This window comes from Pan troglodytes, chromosome 15, assembly GCF_028858775.2.
Source record: "Pan troglodytes isolate AG18354 chromosome 15, NHGRI_mPanTro3-v2.0_pri, whole genome shotgun sequence".
NCBI classification, from domain to species: Eukaryota; Metazoa; Chordata; class Mammalia; order Primates; family Hominidae; genus Pan; species Pan troglodytes.
Window position 1 is genome coordinate 104,350,860 of NC_072413.2, and position 14,880 is coordinate 104,365,739.

The 14,880-nt window shown below is 43.6% G+C and overlaps 2 gene segments (V, D, J or C); both read right to left on the minus strand.

Annotated features, from left to right (window-relative positions):
* Nucleotides 1–224: 224 nt before the first annotated feature.
* On the minus strand, nucleotides 225–2,418 carry LOC467585 (immunoglobulin heavy variable 1-69D-like). The segment is given in 2 exon segments: nucleotides 225–2,133; nucleotides 2,220–2,418. Coding segments are annotated over 2 exon segments (363 nt in total).
* Nucleotides 2,419–10,759: 8,341 nt separating this feature from the next.
* Nucleotides 10,760–11,345, minus strand: LOC100613685 (immunoglobulin heavy variable 2-70D-like). The segment is given in 2 exon segments: nucleotides 10,760–11,160; nucleotides 11,247–11,345. Coding segments are annotated over 2 exon segments (447 nt in total).
* Nucleotides 11,346–14,880: the final 3,535 nt, after the last annotated feature.

Below are 14,880 nucleotides of genomic sequence, written 5' to 3' on the forward strand. Positions count from 1 at the left end.
CACATTCCACTGATGAGAACTGTTTACACAGAGAGCCAGGGATGAGCTGGGAAGAGGAAGGGGTTGGGGAAGATCATCCATAGAAGGACATATCCAGCCTGCTTGAACTCCCTGTGGAAGGACGGTTTAAATATTTGCCCTCAGCTACTCAGGGGCATTTCAAGACCTTCACAAGCTTTCAGAAAAACAGTTTTCATTAACAAATGCCCATACGTTACTCAGAGTTTTATTTTTCATCATTTATTCTTCCTCTCTAGGCAGCTCCACAGTAGGGTGTTCTCAGAATTCTCCCTGATCCCCCTTGAGTTCCTGGTTAAGCTCCCAGAGAAAAGCCTGCATGGGGGAGGGAGCCCTCCTCATGTGCAGCCCTGAGGCTGTCCCATCACCTCACCCGCCACTGCCCTTCAGTCAATTGGTGAACATTTCTGAGCTAATCTTCCTGAAACGTGTGGTTTTGGGCAGTATATTTACCAGGTAATAAAACCCTTAAGCTCTGTCTATTTCCACAGGCACGTATTCCTTTCCGGAGCACAGGTTGGTCTTGAGTGTGTGGTAGTGGATAATTAGTGAGAGGAGGTTTGGGTGCATCTTGTCATCTCCCAAAGTGCACCCTCCATGGAGTTGACACCCACAAACAAGCAGATGGACTTGCTCAGCTGGAGGATGACAAACATTTTCATAACCTATGACCTCAGTGGTGCTCTTTGTCTGCAAGACCAATCATGATCATGCCTCTGGCTAATGTGCACTCATCAAGGGTGAGCAGTGCCCACCTCTGTGAGGGCTGCTTCAGGTGCACACTCCCTTTGTAGAGGGAAGCTTTTGTTCCTACCTGGGTCCCATGAATGTGTTTGCATTTGCTGCAAAAACCCCCTTACTCAGACTCACCACCCAAGAGCTTACAGAGCATCTAATCCAACTCTAGGGCATTATACATGGAGTCTCTCATTGCCAGGGTCTCCAATTCTCATGAAAGGATGTTCATTATGGGATTCCCCAGAACTTTCTGGTCTTTTAGAGACATGAACTGGCCTCTAAAAGCTTAAAAAAATCTTACTGTCTGGGAAGGAGCATTGTAAACCAGAAGTAAGATAAGCTCTAAATTAATATATATTTTGTGGATTTTGGAAGAAAGAGTTCAAATAGTAATAGCCTTACCCACTTTCCCTCTGACTAATATCAGTTCTAGAAAACACTGAAAAAACCGTGGAATCTTGAGATACTTTAGGCTTGTTATATTAGGAGATCACCAGAAAAAGAAAGAGCCAAGCATCCTTGGAGATTCCTCCATTGTAACTGATTTGTGACTGCGGTGCAGGATGGTCGTAGTGGAGGAGGCTGTGCCTGTGTAGGGCAGGGAGTCATGGGAATTCTCATGCCGCCTGTGCAATTTCTTTGTAATCCTAAAACTGCTGTAAAATAAACTTTATGATAAGGAGTGACAGAAACATTTGAAGGAAACTTTTGCCACTTTTTAAGAATCATTCTTAGTCTCACCACATGATCAAATAACTTTGCTCCATATCATGTATTCATCCAGTTTGAAAACTTGTTCACAGTAGCACCTTCATGGAATGTTTGTATCAACTTTATTGAGTGTGGCCTTTTCCACTCTGTGAATTTGGCTTATATTACGACTCTTGAATGGAATATTTATCTTAAAATTAGAGTATGTACTTGTTTCTACTGTTCTTTTTTTCTCAAATATATAACCCATTTTGTAAACAGCCTTAAACCTAATAACCCCTGTCATCTCCTCAGCCCGGCACAGCTGCCTTCTCCCTCAGGGTTTCTGACACTCTCAGGATGTGGGTTTTCACACTGTGTCTGTCGCACAGTAATACACGGCCGTGTCCTCAGATCTCAGGCTGCTCAGCTCCATGTAGGCTGTGCTCGTGGATTCGTCCGCGGTAATCGTGACTCTGCCCTGGAACTTCTGTGCGTAGTTTGCTGTACCAAGGATAGGGATGATCACTCCCATCCACTCAAGCCCTTGTCCAGGGGCCTGTCGCACCCAGCTGATAGCATAGCTGCTGAAGGTGCCTCCAGAAACCTTGCAGGAGACCTTCACTGAGGACCCAGGCTTCTTCACCTCAGCCCCGGACTGCACCAGCTGGACCTGGGACTGGACACCTGTGGAGAGGACACAGGAGTGAATAAAATCCTCTTTAACTAAACCAGGATCCCTTCCTCAGCCTTAGGACTAGGAAGCCCCTCACCTGTAGCTGCTGCCACCACAAAGAGGAACCTCCAGGTCCAGTCCATGGTGATGAGCTGTGCTCCCAGAGGCTTCTTCAGAGGAGGAATGTGGTTGTTATGTGATGCTCTCAGGGCACCAATATATCTATATTTATCTCAGAAGACCTCAGGTTATTTGCATATGCATGAGGCAGGGTATTTCACAGCTCAAAGCTTGATCTAGGATGAGAAAGAAAACACAGATGCCACATCAGCTGTACAAGTGTGGGATGCTGAGAGACCAAGCCCTAAATCCTGCCTGAGGAAACACATCTCTTGCCCCATTTCTAAGCTTTCTGTGCACAGCGCTCTTCCCGCTGAAGAACAAACCCCAACCCCAGGATGCACTCCTCACTGTGAACACACATTTCATTGGCCTAAAGATTACCTGGGTTGTTTGTGGGACCATTGCTGTCTCTGACATTGAGCAGGTACCTAGACCCATCCTGGTCCCATTAGGAACACTCAGAGCTCACTGGTAACACTGAAAAGGTTGGCACTGGTTACCCCACATGAGTGTCCAGCAGGGCCCATGGAGAGTTCTGAGATCTGCTGGGCACTCCCAAGACAGGGTCCCCAGCACTTTCCTGAGGGTCCTGACCCCCCAGGTCCTTCAGTGGAAAGACTCTTGGTTGACAGATTTGCCGTCTGATGTGTGATTGGTTCTGAGACTTCCCTCCCATTGACAGTAGGAATCAGGGGTTGAAATAGAAATAGGAATTTGAGTTTCTTGGTGAACTCATAGCTCCCAAAATAATTACCAAGTAATTTGTATTTTGAATAAGTTTGTGTTTTATTTCAAACTGCATTAAATAGAATTATTTGAAGTATTTACATGGTTTTAGATCATATCCATAGATCATCATCTTTACATGCTGATTTCTGTTCTGCTTGGTCTGGGCACCTATCACACTCTTCAATCCACTGCTTCCAAGTCACAAACACAATGTAGGAAACATTACTTATCTCTGAAGTCTGAATACCTTCTTCATAGGAATATAGTGTCTCCCACAGTTATGTGCCCATTGAATTAAAAAAAAAACCATCCATATCCTTCATATTCTCACTATTCAGATATTTATTATCCTAGAACCCCCCCTTAGAAATATAGCTCTCATTGCTTTTTGAGTGATATAAGTGGCCCAGATGAAATAGAATATTTAAATGAGTGTCAGCAACTTGTTGAACACTTAATTTAGAATGACTTGTTGAATAAGGAAGACTCAGGCCCTGGAAGAATATTTGTTTTTATTTATCTCCAACAAATAAGGGAGAACATACAGTATGTGGTTTTCTGTTCCTGAATTAGTTTTCTAAGAGTATTGACTGCCAGTTCTATCATGTTCCTACAAAGGACATAGTTTCGTTCTTTCCTTAGCTGCATAGTATTCCATGCTTGTATGTACCACATTTTTCTCTATCATTCTGCCAGTGATGGGGATTTAGGTAAATTCCATGTCTATGCTATTGTGGATAGCGCTGCAGTGGACCTACATGTTTATATTCCTTTAGGTATATGTCCAGTTGTAGGATTGTTGGGTCAAATGAAACTCCTGTTTTAGGTTATTGGAGGGATCACCACACTGCTTTCCACAATGGTTGAACTCATTTATATTCCCGCCAGAAGTGTATAAATTTCCCCTTTTTTCTGTAACCTTAAAAATCTGTTATTTTTTTTTAAGATTAGCCATCCTGACTGATGTGAGAGGGTACCTCACTGAGGTTTTGATATGCATTTCTCTAATGATAGTGATATTCAGCATTTTTTCCTATGCTTGTTGGCCACGTGTAGGTCTTTTTTGAAGTGTCTTTTCATGTCCTTTGGTCACTTTTTATTTCTTGAATGTTTGTTAAATTTCCATGTATATACTAAGTATCGGACCTTTGTCAGATGTATAGGCTGCAAATATTTTATTTCCCATTCTGTAGGTTGCCTGTTTACTCTGTCGATAGTGTCTTTTGCTGTACAGAAGCCCTTTACTTAGGTCCCATTTGTCAATTTTCAATTTTGTTGCAACTACTTCTAGCATTTTCATTATAAAACCTTTGTCAGTTCTTACCTCCTAAATTCTGTTTCCTAGGTTATTATCCAGAGGTTTTATAGTGTTAGGTTTTACATTTTGATCTTTAATCCACATATAACTTTTTTCAATTGATGCTGAAAACGCATTTGATGAAACAACATCCTTTCATTAAAAAACCATAAAAAATGGGTATAGAAAGAACCCATCTCGACAACATAAAAGTTACATTCGAGAGACTTTCAGGTAGTATCAGGCTGAATGAGAAATAACTAAAAGTCTTTTCTCTAAGATCTGGAACACGACAAGTTTCCCACTTTAACCACCGGTAAAGCATAAACCCTTCTGCTGCCACCATAGCCGGCTCTTACCTGCGAGCACCACCTACTGGCCTGACGTTCAAACTGCATGACCTAATACAAACTCAATACCACCAGTGTACAGCAGTTGAAATTGAGATTAGCTTCTCATTACTTCTGTGATTCCAGCCCCGCAAAAGACCACGGGCCTGCTCACATGCCCAGTATATTACTACTACAACGGGAATTTGAAAAAGCCACCACACTAAAGCTCTTAATAACAAAATAAACCACACTGAGTAGATGCCCCTCAGCTCGCCATTTCCATCAAGGCTGGCGCTTTTGCTTGCCAGGCTCATGTGTGTCCAGCTTGGTCCACGTCTCCGGGGCTGAGCAGGGAACTCAGGTCACTGTGCATTTCATAGACCAGTCCATCGCCTGAGGCAACAGAGAGCTTCTCCCTGTGCACAGATATCAAGCATGTACTCATCTGCTTCTACCATAGTCAGCTCAAACTTGTAAGGATATCTACTAATGTGGAGGGTGAACTTAACAACCCAACACAAAATCTGCTGAAACAAAGGCATTCCAAATGAGAAACAGTTCCTGAGGCCTCCACTATCTAGGACCTGCAGGGGGCAGTGAGCCTACTCACAGGTCCAGTACTTTGGTACTAAAACCACCATTTCAGAAAGCCACTAAATAATGGCTATCTATAGACAAGGAACTCTTACAGAGTCTTTGCCACTAAGTAAACCAAGAACCAAAATCAAAATACCCACACAATGTACATTATATTCACATTCTAAAGGGAATTAAATATTCATCAAAATCAGAATGAATTCAAAAATAAGAAGAAGCGATAGGTTAGCTAATGAAAAGCAAACAGATAAGCAATTCAGGAAGTATGAAAAAACAGAGTTACAAAACCCCAAATATCACCTTAACTCTCCAGCAATAGAATCTAAACAACATGACATATTTGAAATGTCTGATAAATAATTCAAAATGTTGATTTTAAAGAAGCTCAATTAAACCTTTTTCTCTAGTGGCTCAGTAAGCACTGGCACTGAGACAAGCACTATGAAGACAATTGCAGCCCATCCCCTGCTGAACTGACCCCCTGTTCCACAAGCCATAACCCCAGCTTTTACTGAACACTAGAGTGATATCAGGAACTTTCTCCTGATCCGAGACCGCTGACCATGGCCTGGCTCTGGCCGTTTACAGAAGCTGCACACAGTGCCTTTGCGTTTCTGCTTCTGCTGTTTGCACATAGGGCCTGACTGTAATGAATTTAAATGCTAAGGCTCCACTGGTAAGTGAACAGGGGTCATACGTTACAGACATGTGTGTTCAGTATGCACATGTCAGGACCACCTCCATGAACATCAGTAGCCCCTCCTGTAACCTGTTGATTATGTCTGTTTAGCCAAACCCTTCAGCATAAAGCTTCTGCCCAAACCCTTCTTCTTGGGAGTGCCTTTCTCTCATCTTTACCAAAAGCTATGCTTTCCAGCATATGGGATGGCTGTAACCCTTGATAAAAATAAACTCTCACTTTCCTAAATTGCAGATTGTGGTTTTTTTTTTATTTAACGCAACTGAAGATTAAATTCAGAAGTTCACCTAATTATACGGCTACTTTAGTGAAGAAGGACAAACCGAGCATTTTCACATATACTGTAAGGGCCTGTGATATTTTGAAGCAGGAAGCTGACCTGAGACCTTCAGAATAAACTGATGATTGTGGATAATGAAAGGCCCCACCCAGGACATTGATTCAGCACCCCTGCCTGTCTCATTCCTTCTTCTCTTTCTTTTTATTATGTGCTTATAGTAATAAAATTGTTATTTTCTTTAGACCTGCTTGCTTTTCACACATAGTGGACTCTTATCTCTCTTTTTCACTCGTTTTCTTAAGCTGCTAGGGAGAATAAAGTGTCAGGTCCTATTTTTGGTGCCTCGTTGCTGATGAATTAAGGTTTATTCTTCCTTCTCCTTATCCCCTGCATGTGGTAAATCTAGTAAGAAATCATGGAAGCTCCCTCATGTGATGTCAGTGTGAGGTTTAAATCACACAAGCTCCTTCTCCTGAGTAGAAATGCCCCCCGCTGACCCCACCACCAAATCATTATAAAGCCCTGAGCCAGCCTCCTTTCCTGCTCTACTGAGGAAATTCCAGCTTGCAATTTCTTGAGAGGCCTGTGCTGCTCTCAGCAGACACCTCAAAAATAGAGTTAATAAATGTTTTCATATTCACCTGGAGTGTGAGTGTGGAACCATCAGACTCGACATCCACACTAACCATTGGTGGGGTCTCTCTTCCTTTGCCCAGTATCACCTACAATTGGAACTGTGGGCTTGGAGTCCTGACAATGACCACCACGGGGGCTTTCTTCTCTTGCACTGGATGCTAACTCCCTCTGCCCCAATGCCCAGCATGCACATTATCCTGGCTGCTGCTGGCTGGCCTTTGGAGTTCTGTTGAGCTGGGCTGCAATGCTGAGTTAAACACAGCATCTTTATAGATTTAGGTTATTAACTTCAGAAGCATTGATAACTTATTGACATTGAGAAATAGGAGTAAGTGACTGTAGGTGACTCTGCCTTTGGTGCATGTGAGAAAGTTTTTCTCTTGTTACGACAAATGTTTCTTCTTCAGAGACTTCACAGGAAGAACAGGATAAGGAATCCAGAGATGTGCCACAAAGGAAACTGTTTTATGGAGAGGAAGCCACAGGGCTGACAGGAAACCAGACCTTAACACCCCTCTGCACCTGCCCTGGGGCTGGCTCTTGTGCTCAGTGGGTCCTGAGCGCCCCCAGGTGGTCCTGTGCCCACTTCAGGGAGGCTTGTTTCTGGGCTCACACTGACTTTTTTCCAATTGTTTTCACAAAAATGGAGACAGAGTAAATGGTGAATCTATGCATCTCAGAGAACACAGAACAGCAGAATAACACTCCATGCTCCCCCCACACACATTTAGGTAAATCTTATTAAAATTGTTGAAAAGCAAAGACAAATAGAAATACATGCAGACAAGTGGAGGTGAGTAGAGGGGGCATTCCTTCCAAAAGAACAGAAAAGATGATGACAGCATTCTTCTGGTTAAAATCTTATAAGCAAGAAGAAAATTGATGGTGTCTGTAAAGTGTTGGAAGAAAAGCCAACCCATTATTTGATAACCCATGGATGTTCGCTATGAAGTGAAAAAAAAAAACCAGTTCTATTTCTCTTTGACAGCATGAGGGGCTCAATGAATCCATGCCCTCATGAGACCAGTGAAAATTATTTTGGGAAATTACAGGTTTGGAAAGACTCTAACAGCACACAGCAAGTGAAGAAACATTTATTCAGGAAAATCTAGAAAACTCAGTAAGGCCAGTCATCATAGTTGATCTAAGATGCTCTCCTTCCTTCCACATCCCAGCTCAGCATGATGTAAACTCCACTGCGGACAGATGCAGCCAAGAAGACAGGACACCTTCTACCAACTCCCACCAGAGGAAACTCTTCCCCAGGGGCCAGTACGTTGGCCCTCTGACCCTGCACACAGCACATGATACTGAGGCTCAGTGCTGGACGAGAGCTACTGAGAGCCAGAGACTCACTTCTTCCATGGAGCCCTACTCATGAATGGAGGCTCTGCCCTGGGTCCAGTGCCACTGGAAACATTCAGTCCATGGTTTCTAGCTCTGTCCTATGGCACAGGTTCCGCCCCACCAGAACCGAAGTGCTGAGAAGGTGGGAAGCTCCTGCCCGACCCTCCACTGAGCGCTCATCTCCTAGGCTGAGGAAGAAAAAAGCTCAACTTCGTCTCCACCTGCAAAAACTTGGTTATGCGCTCTGTCCCAGGAGAGAGGGGGCACTGGAATTCAGTCATAAAATATGATCCTTAAGTTGGTCTTAAACATCCTAACTTCAATAACAACAGAATGCGGAAAAGTTCAAAGCCTGCCTGTGCTCTCAGAAACAGTGGAGGGTGTGGTGACAAGCCCTTGGAAGGAGAGGGCTGGATGCATGGGAGATGCAGACTAAACTGCAGGGCTGCTGGCTTCCAGGAGAGAACCGAGGAGGGGGAGAGCTGAGGGACGTTCTCTTGTGGTTGGAACAAATGCCGGACACTGTTCAAAGGAGCCCGTGTTTGTTTCGTTCAGTCTGTGAAGCAGTTCAAACCTCAGTGCATGGTTGAAAATAGGATTTTCCATCTGCAAGTGGCGGAGCTCAACATTTGGGTCTGGTCAGGAAAGAGGCAGAGAAAGCCCAGCCCAAACCACTGACACCTGAGGATGACCGTGCTGCTTACAGCTGTGTCCCTTTGATCTTTGAGACTGGCTTCTCTCACTTAGCACAATGTCTGGAGTTCACCTGTAATGGTTTATGTATCGGTCACTTGTTATTTTTTTATTGCTGGTGGTATTCAATTTATAGATGCTTCCTAATTCTTCACCTATTCAAATTTTGAGACATTTATGTTATTTTTACTTTCTAGCACACACACACACAATATCTTGAATATTTGAATAGAAGTTATGCGTGAATATAAGACTGTTTTTCTCTGATGCAAATATTCAGGTTTTAAGGGTATGTTTGATTTTAGAGAAAACTAAAAATTATTTTCCTGAGTATCTGTTTCATTTTGCATTCCCATTAGCAATGTTTTAGCCTCTAGCAAACTGGTATGCTCACCAGCATTGATGTTATCTGTATTTCTTCTTAATTTCAGCCATTTTAAAAAGTGTACAGTGGTGTCTCATTGTGGGCTTGATTTGAATTTCTCTAATGGAAAATCCTGTTGAGAGCCTGTTTATATGCTTCAGTGTCATCTGCACATCTTCTTTGATGAAATGTCTGTACAAACCCTTGCCTAATTTATCCATCAGTTGTTTCTTTTTTATTCACAGTTGAGTTCTGAAGGTTATTATAATTACATTGGTGGTTACATGACTCGCAAACAGTTTCTCATCTGTAACCAGGCATTCATTTTCTTACAGTCACTTGAGTAGAAAAAGTTTTTAAATTTAATGAGGTCAACTAATATCAAGTTCATTTATTGATCATATTCTACATTTTAATTTTAAGATCATTGGTCAATTCTTAATTATTTTATATTGTGCCCGTTATGTAATGTCTCATCATGCTCCCACCTTCTGCCTGCCCATCCTTCTAAGTCTCCAATGTGTATAATTTCTCTCTACAAATCCTTGTGTACACACTGTTTACCTCCCACTTACAAGTAATAACATGTGACATGTGACATTCTGTTTGTGAGTTAGTTCACTAATTATATTGTCCCCCACTTCTATGCATCTTACTGCAAAAGACACAGTTTCATTCCTTATTTTGGCTGACTAGTATTGAATTGTGCGTACATGCTATATTCTTTTATAAAATCATCTGTTGGCAGACACTCAGTTTGACATATGTGCTATTGAGAGTAGTTTTATGGTAAGCATAGAAGGTGGGTATCTTTTTGAAATAATAGTTTATTTTCCTTTGGGTAGTTACCCAGTAGTGGGATTGCTGGACCAAATGGCAGTTCTATTTCTAGTTTTCTGGGAAATCTCCATACCATTTTCCATAGAGGTTGTACTCGTCTACATCCTCATCAACAATGTCTAAGAGTTGCCTTTATTTCCCATCCTCAGCAACATCTGATTTTTTTGAGTTTTTAGTAATAGTCATTGTGACTGGTGGAAGATGATATCTTATTGTGGTTTTAGTTTGCATTTCCCTGATGGTTAGTGATGTTGAGCATTGTCTATATATTTATTATCCATTTCTATGTGTTCTTTTGAAAATGTCTACTCATGTCCTTTGCTCATTTTAACGGGGTTATTTGGTTCTTGTTGCTGTTGTTGTTGTAGAGTTGTTTGAGTTCCTTGCAAATTCTTCATATTAGTTCCCTGTCACAGGCAAAGTGTGCAAAAGTTTTCTGTCATTCTGCAAATTGCGTATTCACGCCATTGTTGTGAAAAAAAATTATTTAGGTTAATTAAGTCTCAGCTGTCTATTTTTTTTTTAGGTAGCAGGACCTTTCATGCTGAATCTTTGTCAAACAGGATACAGCTTCTGCTTGCATGAACCACTAACAGGGGACATGCCATTTATTAGTAAAGAAGAGGGAGGAAAACAAGGCTCTGAGTCAGATGGGGATGGGAAACACCGGCCCTGACAGGAAATGGCGTCTCAGCCACACTATCCTGTTCTGCAGAGGTGGGGAGGGAGCACCACTGAGAAGCAGCCTGGGTTCTTGTACAGGAGGAACCCTGGGCTGTGTCTCTGTGGTATCCGTGCACAGTAATATGTGGCTGTGTCCACAGGGTCCATGTTGGTCATTGTAAGGACCACCTGGTTTTTGGAGGTGTCCTTGGAGATGGTGAGCCTGGTCTTCAGAGATGTGCTGTAGTATTTATCATCATCCCAATCAATGCGTGCAAGCCACTCCAGGGCCTTCCCTGGGGGCTGACGGATCCAGCTCACACGCATTCCACTAGTGCTGAGTGAGAACCCAGAGAAGGTGCAGGTCAGCGTGAGGGTCTCTGTGGGTTTCACCAGCGCAGGACCAGACTCCTTCAAGGTGACCTGGGATAAGACCCCTGTGAAGAAGACATAAGAAGATGAAGCCCACAAAGGAGAGAATAAATTTTTCGCTTCTGCAGTACTACCCGACCACAGCACTCACAGGACGGGACAGTCAGTAGCAGGAGCGTGGAACAAAGCATGTCCATGGTGGAGAACAGGATTCACTGAGCGAGGCCCCGTCCTCGTCTTTTGAACCCAGAGGAGGGTGGAGCTGGTGGAGATTTGCATCCCCTCATCTGAGCCCTACCCTATGGGGTGCACTCAGGTCTCAGGACTCAGTAGGGGAGTGCATCTGTGGTGAGGAGCAGTGAGCCCTCAGGTGTGGGGGTCCACATGTGCTCTCCATCAGGGAATCTATCTCATTTCAGCACCATGGCTCTCAGTCAAGTCTTGACGCTCCTGCTTCTACAGACAGGATCTTCTTGGATGCTCCCGCACCGGACATGCAACCTTCTGGTTTTAGTCCTAGAGGATTAGAGTAGAAATCAAGAGAGCTGCTGTTCCTCCTCCCTTCAAGAGTAGTGATGTTGGGCATCTGGGGGACAAGGGGCTCCTCACAAGCATTCTGATCAAAATCCTCTTTGATTATGGGGAAAAGTGATGAATTTGTGTAAAAAATTGGAGAGAATAAATAAGAAAATACAATTACAAATAATTATGTAAAGAAGTGTCTGATTAGCAGTGTGTGTGCACACAGCTGCATTCCTAGAGGCATGTTCCATGAATAATCGATGTTGTCCTTGTGCCCCGTCAGCTCTGTGGAGAGAGTAGACTGCATGCATGACTTCCCTTTTCTCAGCCCATGAATGAGCAGACGCTTTGGACAAGGGAATTGGAAGACTCCTGAGGGAGCAGCAGGCTGACTGTTGCAGCCTTGCTCTGTACCTTCACTGGATGTGTTCTCTGTGCTCATAAGGCCGTGGAAACTCATCAATCCAGGTTCAAGGAGTTAACTGCAGAGTTATATTCATTTGTGTTTTTCTTTGTAACAAGAAAGTTCTGAGTTACAGATGATATAGTGGGTAGTCTCCTTAGGATTGGATGCTGTGAAGCAAAAGAAGACAACCCTAGATTGTAGTCAGAGGTTCTCTGGCTGGTTCCTTGCTGCACCTGCTCCTAAATGGGGCTCTGTCTTGGCTGAGTTCTGAGTTTCTTCTGCTTGTCCTCTGCTGCCCATGCAGCCCAGATAAAGGAGGGCCAGAGGATCTGCTTCTGAGATGCCCAGTCCTGTCTGGCTCCAAGCCAGGAGCTCAGCCAGTCCTGGGGACTGAACCTTGGATCTCTCCTGTGAGACCTCACCTGTGCACTGAGCATCCTCACAGCAAGGTGGCAAGGTCGGCTTCACAGAAATTACTGTAGACAATTTTCAGCAAATCTAATTGTAGTTCAACTATATAATTAAGGAATCATTTTTACTGGGGTGTAAGTGACTGACATATCCCCACACACACACACACGCACACACACATAAACAGTATGGACATTAATTTACATTTCCCAAAAACTGGACACATTTTTAACTATTCCTGATGAATTCATAAAATTCTGAGGTTTGAATCAGAAATTAAAATGTAACATTTTCTATAACCAAACTTACAAATGAATAAGACGGGGTCAGAAAAATCAAGATTGAGTTATTACCTGCAGTCTAATGGTGGTGAGTTACATAATGGAGCTGTGATGAGACAGGCTCCCAGGTGCTCTAATTCTTAACACCTCAATTACAGCTGACCAGCAATCTCTGAGAGTGAGGAAGCTAGAGGTTCCCCACATGGGAAAGCTCTCTGACTCCATAAAACTTCACTGGGCTTCTCTGCAGGCTCAGAGGCATGCAGACTCCTACCCTAGATTCTGCAGTCAGGCAAATCCCTGCTCTTTCCCGGGGACACAAGAGATAGTGTGGATAAGGGCCAGACGTGCTCTACTCAAGGTCTCTGCACATGGGGAAAAACCAGTGAAAGTGGAAAATGGATGTTCTCGATCCTTGGAACAATTCCCATGAAAAACTGAGCTCTGCACCAGGACCTCATGCACAATTATAAACAAATGCAATTAAAATAAATGTGAAAATTACAATTGTTTGCAGGTGCACACTTGTTCATATATTTTTCCAAAAAATAAAGTAAAAGCAGGTGTTCTCTATAAAAATCCAAAAACAGTGTGTTGGCCCTGAGAATGCACGTCCCTCCCTCCTCCTACAGGCAGCAAATAGCAGGTGGATCAGGTTCCCAGCAGCTGCTTTCTGACATCTGTGGCATGGCGGGTGCTGAAGCCCATGTCCTGTGGTCTACTCTAATGAAATGACTGACTCCACAGTGATTCCTAAGCAGAGCCATTTCTGGGAGTCATGGGGATCCCCTGAGAGGCAGCACTGACTTGCACAAGACTCAATTATATTTTGCCCCTCCCTTGCACAGCACACAAATATAGGAACCTTCCACCCAATCCAGCTTCCCCCTCTCTTTCACTCAGGGACAAGCTTCCACCACGTGCCATCAGCTTCCCAGCCTCATTCCACCCCCTGTGCATTTTCTCTCAAAGGGATGAATGTATTTCTCACAACGGATGGATTATTCATGAGTCCCCTGGGCAATTCCCGAAGCTGAGGTTTCCTCCCCTCCTTTGTAGACCACCTGGGGAAACTTCCTGATGTTGCCATGGCGTTTGTAAACTGCCATGGCGCTGGGGGGAGTGTCTTTTAGCATGTTAAGACATTATAATAAGCAGTGAGGACGAACAGAAATCACTTTTGTTGCCATCTTGGTTTTGGTGGGCTGTGGCCAGCTTCTTTACTGTAACCTTTACCAGCAAGGTCTTTATAACCTGGATCCTGTGCAGACGTCCTATCTCATCCGGTGACTAAGAACGCCTTAGCTTACTGGGAACGTAGCCCAGCAGGTCTCAGTCTTATTTTTCGTAGCCCCTATTCAAGATGAAGTTGCTCTTGTTCAAAAGCTTCTGACATGAAAAATGTAGAAAGGTATTTGTAATATGAGCATGACTATATTGCCAAATATAAAATAAAACATAATAATGACAACAATTTTCCCTGCCACCTTGACTAGACCACAGTCTCAGCTACTCAATCACACACTAGCCTAGGTGTTGCTCCCATGGCATAATGCAGGTCTTAGTAGATCCTGCCACTATTTTTTCCCAAGTCACGAAGAGTGTTCTAGATAACCTAGGTGGGCCTGATTCAATCAGAGCATAACAGAAGATGACGGGACTCCATGGTGGACGGCAGATGCAGGTTTTCCTAGGAATCCCAGCCTGCCTTTCCCGAAGGCCAGCAGTATTGACCTTAGGCTGCCTTGCCAGACCCTATAATTACTATTACCAGAGTTCACAGCACAATGGAGTGTCCATCCTCAGCTCTCCTAAAGTCACAGGGGAGAGCATAAACTCTGTGACAGTGTAAGAAGCACAAGATCAGCTCTACATCAACATCCCTTTGGAGAAAACTAGTATTATTCCCTTCATGACTAATGTTCACTTCGTTTTCCAAACACCTCCACACACAAAATACAGCAGGAGCGTCACCAGGCTATGGTGAGTGAGAAAGTCCCCTCAGCCTACCCAGGTCCTGCAGACCTGATCTCTGGGATTTTGACTACAGAAAACACATCCTATGTTTTCAGGAAAGAGAAGAAGAAAGGGAACTGTGAGAATCAAGTCTGCAGAGAAGGAAAATAGATTCGCAGAAATAGGGTCAACTGAATCAGTGTGAGTCA